Genomic DNA, 4586 nt, shown 5'->3' on the forward strand with positions numbered 1-4586 from the left:
CCGGGGCTCGGGGCTGCCGTGTGCGGGCTGTCGGGGGGCACAGCGGGAACCCCGGTCCTGCCGCCGGGGGGTTCAAACCCCGCACACAGCCCCGGGCTGGGGGGACACGGGGCCGGTGCCCCCGAGCCCGCGACCCCCGGACCGAGAACCGTGGGGTGCGGGGGGCTCCTAGCCCCCGGCCCGGTGCTTTGGGGTCCCCCGGAGCCCCTTTGCCCGGGGTGGGACATTTTGCCCCCCGGGACCCCGGCAGGGCTTTGCAGCCCCAAAGGGCACCGTGGGGAGCGGTGACACCTCTGGGACCCGGGGGTGTCACGGCTGGGGGTGAAACGGGGGGGTGACACGGCTGGGGGTGACACGGGTGCAGGTGACACGGGGGAGTGACACAGCTGGGGATGACATGGGGGGTGACACGGGGGGTGTCACGAGTGGGGGGGTCGTCCGCTGACCCCATCAGGCACTGTGGCGGACACCCCGCTCCCCGGCTGGGGGGCCTTCAGGCAGCGCCGCTGCCACCCGCGCGCCGCCGGCGGGGTCCTTCCGGCGGCGGAAGCGGCGGTGCGGCGCATGCGCAGTCCTTTCCGGCCGGGCCCCGCCGCCGCCGCCACGGTGAGGCTGCGCTCGGGCCCGGCCGCACCATCGGCGCCGCATCGCCGCCATCCCGGGCCCACCGCGCCCCGCGGGGCGCCGCTGCCACTGTGGGGGCCGCGCCCGGCTGTGCGGGGTGGGAGGGAGCGGGCGCGGGGCGGTTCCGGGGGTGCGGGGGGGGGGGTCTGCTCCCGGTGCCGGCGCCTCCCATACTCTGGCACTGCCCGCGTCCCTCCGGGGCTCCCGCGGGCCCCGGGGTCACCCGGCCCTGTGTCCTGTTCCTTTTGCAGATGTTGATGCCCAAGAAGAACCGGATCGCCATCTACGAGCTGCTGTTCAAGGAGGGGGTGATGGTGGCCAAGAAGGACGTGCACATGCCCAAGCACCCCGAGCTCGTGGACAAGAACGTGCCCAACCTGCACGTCATGAAAGCCATGCAGGTGAGGGGGCTGGGGAGGCAGATGTGGGGTCTGGGGGGACAGATGTGGGGTTGGAGGGGGACAGATGTGGGGTCTGGGGGGCAGGTGTGGGGTTGGAGGGGGGCAGGTGTGGGGTCTGGGGGGGCAGGTAGGGGAATCTGGGGGTATAGGGGAGGGTTGGTCCCTGTGCTTCCCCCTGAGTGGGGCTGATGGTGCAGTTCTGTGCCCGTGAGCTGGTCCCTGTTCCCACATCCCCATTCCCCACATCCCTGTGCAGCTCCAGTGCCCATGAAACACCCGCTGGGGGCACTGGTGGGGGAGCTGGATGGGGCTCAGCCCTGGCTGGGAGTGACTGGGAGCTGTCCCCGCAGTCCCTCAAGTCCCGGGGGTACGTGAAGGAGCAGTTTGCCTGGAGACACTTCTACTGGTACCTGACCAACGAGGGCATCCAGTACCTGCGGGATTACCTGCACCTGCCCCCCGAGATCGTCCCGGCCACGCTGCGCCGCAGCCGCCCCGAGACCGGCCGGCCCCGGCCCAAGGGTGAGCGGGGGCACAGGGGGCTCCCTCCATGGCCATGTCACACACCCAGCGCTCCACGGGGCCCTGCTGGACACGGGGGTCGGACTGGGGGACCTCAAGAGGCCCCTTCCAGCTCCAGCCACGGTGTGGTTCTGTGTGTTGGGCCTGTGTCTCTGGGTTTCCCTGGGTGGGTTTCACAGCCCTGAGGGCAGGAGGTGCTGGTGGTGCAGCCACTCATGTGAGGGCCAGGCACTGCCCTGGGGCCAGGACTGCGGGTGGGGGGTGCTGAGAGCTCCCCTCCAGCTCCTGCAGCTCTTGTCTCAGCCCAGCAAAGTAGGAGCATCACCCGCCTCAAAGGGAGGGATTGCACTGACGCTGGGAAGGTGATGGCTCCTTTGATCTCAAGCTGCTCTGGATGTTCCCAGGTTTGTTCCTTAGGTGCTGTGTTTATCCAGGGAGCTGAAGGAGCTGCAGCCCTGCTGGAGCCCTCGCTCAGCCCCACCAGGCAGGGATTCCTGGGAAAGCTGTGCCTGTGCTATGCTTCCCTGTGTATCAGCTGCCTGGGGCTGCAGCAGCCTGGGAGCCACAGAGCTGTGTGTGGATGGGGGTACAGGATGAAGCTCAGGGCTCTGGTCTGAGCTCTTGGGGAGTTGGAGCCTTCTTTGGTTTGCTGCCAACTCTCCAGCAAGGCCTGGAGCAAATGCTGGAATAAGGGGCTGGAGCAGGTTCCAGAGAACTGGGGGCTGATCTTTGGGATTTGTGTCTCTGTCTTAGGTGTCACTGAACGTTTGGGTGTTAAGGATGGACAGAAATGAAGTTTAAAACGATCTATCCATGGGTGGGGTATGTGCTGTAGGGGTTTGATCTGGCAGGAAGGGAGGACAGGGAAAGATCTGCAGGAGAAATTCATCCTCAGCGGGGAGTGTTCCTCTTTGTAATAAAAGAGTTATAAGAGCTGGCTCTGCCTGTGGCTGTGCAGGAGGACACTGAGGAGGTACAGCTGCCCCTGCGTGGGTCCTGCCCGGCCCCTGAGAGCAGCACAGGGGCTGGTGGGTCCCACACAGCTGGTCCTCTGTGTGGTATTAACCTGAGGTTCTAGAGCTAACCTGCTCTTGGTGTTCTGAACCTGTTCCATTGGGGGGATTTGAGTACTGACAGTGTGGCTGTTTCAGAGTGATGTGCACTTTGTCAGTGTGGGCAGGCTTGCTGGACATGGCAGATTCCTGGAATCTGTGGGGCTTTTATCATCTATAATGTTTGGCTCTTGTTTGACAGCCAGAAGACTGTTGAGACGATGCTGTAAAGCCATTTCTCACATAATGTTTAACTTGCACCCGATCACAAGCTGGGGCACTTTTTCCCCCCTCAAAGTGAAGTTTTCCATATTAAATCCCTGTTTTCCTTAGGTTTATCCTCACTGAGCTGCTCCAGGGGTGGCACTGCTGGCAGATCCAAGGCTGGTCTGCACCCTGGGGCGCAGGTGCCCCCCAAAGGGGGTGTTTGAGGCCTGGCTGGGCGGTGATGGGGGGTGTTGTTGTTGCAGGTCTGGAGGGCGAGCGGCCGGCGCGGCTGACGCGGGGCGAGGCTGACCGGGACACGTACCGGCGCAGCGCCGTGCCACGTGAGTGCCCCTCGTCCTGCACTGGGTGCAGCCCCTGCTCCACCCCGTGTGTCCCAGGCAGGAGCACTGCCCTGGGCAGTTCTGTGAGCACTGACTGCTCCTCTCTTTGCAGCTGGTGCTGACAAGAAGGCTGAGGCTGGTGCTGGAGCAGCCACCGAATTCCAGTTCGTGAGTGTTTGCATTTGGGATTTGTTTCCTTTGTTGAGGCTTTGATGGGAGGAGCTGGAAGGTCCTACGGGTGTGCTCCTCACTGCGGGGCTCTGAGGGTGTAGGAGAGGCTGGAAGCTGTCACCCTTCACACCCAGCTCTCTCTGTGAGTAGAGGATGTGGTGGCCTCGATGCTGGGACAGAGGCCAGCAGCAGGTCTGAGAGCAAGCTAAGCTCTCTGGAGATCCATGACTACTGAAATAAGAGTTATAGAACTGCTGGCTGGGGTGGGTTGGTATTGGTATCAATCACCTGATTAACCTGTGCCAGCTAGTGAATGTCAAACAGGTCGGCATTAGGTTGTTAACAAAGTAATGCTGAGCTGAGGACAGAGCTTTGATGGTGGTGTTTGCTCTGTTTGCTGCTGTCCCTTGCCTGACACAGTGATCTCTAACACTCTCCCTTTCCTGTTGCAGAGAGGTGGATTCGGCCGTGGCCGTGGGCAGCCCCCGCAGTAGAACCCCCTGCTCATGCTTTGTGTATAATAAAAGAGGTGAAAATGCCACTGGGTCCATCCCTGTGTTTCACTGAAGTGCATAAACATCTCGGGAGCAGAGGGTGACTCAGATGTGTGGCACGTGGAACAGCACCGGGGGAATGAGTTGTGCTTAGAGGAAAGGAACGTGCCGGGTTTGGTGGTTCCTGCCGGGTGTGTGGAGGTGATTCCTGGAGGAAGGCGGAGCCGTTGTCCCTGTGCCCGGGATGACGGGGATTCCCAGCGGTGCCGGGGGGGACACAGCCCGTGGGGGGGCGGAGCCGGGGACACCGGAGCAGAGGCCGCCGTGCGCCGCCAGGTGTCGCTGGGGAGCAGTGCCGGTGATCGGTGACGGGACGGACGGACAGACAGACACTGCCCGGGGGTGTCGCCGGGGCCGGACGGACACACGGACACCCCCGGTGCCTCAGCGCCCCCTGGCGGCACGGGGCGGGCGCTGCCCCCGCGGGGCCACGTGCGCGCGCCCCTGCGCCGTTTGCGTAACTCGGGGCGGCCCCTGCGCCGTTTGCGTAACTCGGGGCGGCCCCTGCGCCCCCGCCCCGTTCCCCAGCGCTCCTGGGGCCGCGCTGCGCCGTTTGCGTGGCGGGCTATTCCCGGAGCCGTTACGCCGTTTGCGTGGCGGGCTATTCCCGGAGCCGTTACGCCGTTTGCGTGGCGGGCTATTCCCGAAGCCGTTACGCCGTTTGCGTGGCGGGCGGTTCCCGGAGCCGCAGCGGCAGCGCCGCCCCCGCCCGGC

General features: G+C 64.4%; 1 protein-coding gene across 2 annotated transcripts; it reads left to right on the forward strand.

Moving 5' to 3' along the window:
• The first annotated feature begins 516 nt into the window (after nt 1–516).
• RPS10 (ribosomal protein S10) lies at nt 517–3859 on the forward strand. Of its 2 annotated transcripts, none has more exons than XM_064635823.1 (6): nt 517–606; nt 876–1025; nt 1376–1547; nt 3070–3147; nt 3260–3315; nt 3771–3859. In XM_064635823.1, exons 1-6 carry the CDS (start codon nt 565–567, stop codon nt 3810–3812), a joined length of 540 nt encoding a protein of 179 aa, XP_064491893.1. In that variant the 5' UTR covers nt 517–564; the 3' UTR covers nt 3813–3859. The 2 variants fall into 2 exon arrangements, with proteins under 2 accessions (XP_064491893.1, XP_064491894.1); XM_064635824.1 differs by lacking the exon at nt 517–606 and adding an exon at nt 673–695.
• The last annotated feature ends 727 nt before the right edge of the window (nt 3860–4586 follow it).

This window comes from Pseudopipra pipra, chromosome 25 (assembly GCF_036250125.1).
Source record: "Pseudopipra pipra isolate bDixPip1 chromosome 25, bDixPip1.hap1, whole genome shotgun sequence".
Classification (NCBI taxonomy): domain Eukaryota; kingdom Metazoa; phylum Chordata; class Aves; order Passeriformes; family Pipridae; genus Pseudopipra; species Pseudopipra pipra.

Excerpts from the sequence above, each read along its gene's own strand:
- RPS10 (XM_064635823.1), top strand. The coding sequence starts at position 565 with ATGCGCAGTCCTTTCCGGCCGGGCCCCGCCGCCGCCGCCACG. Across the intron at positions 607-875 it reads GCCCCGCCGCCGCCGCCACG|ATGTTGATGCCCAAGAAGAA; the intron begins GTGAGGCTGCGC and ends TTCCTTTTGCAG. Across the intron at positions 3,316-3,770 it reads CAGCCACCGAATTCCAGTTC|AGAGGTGGATTCGGCCGTGG; the intron begins GTGAGTGTTTGC and ends TTCCTGTTGCAG.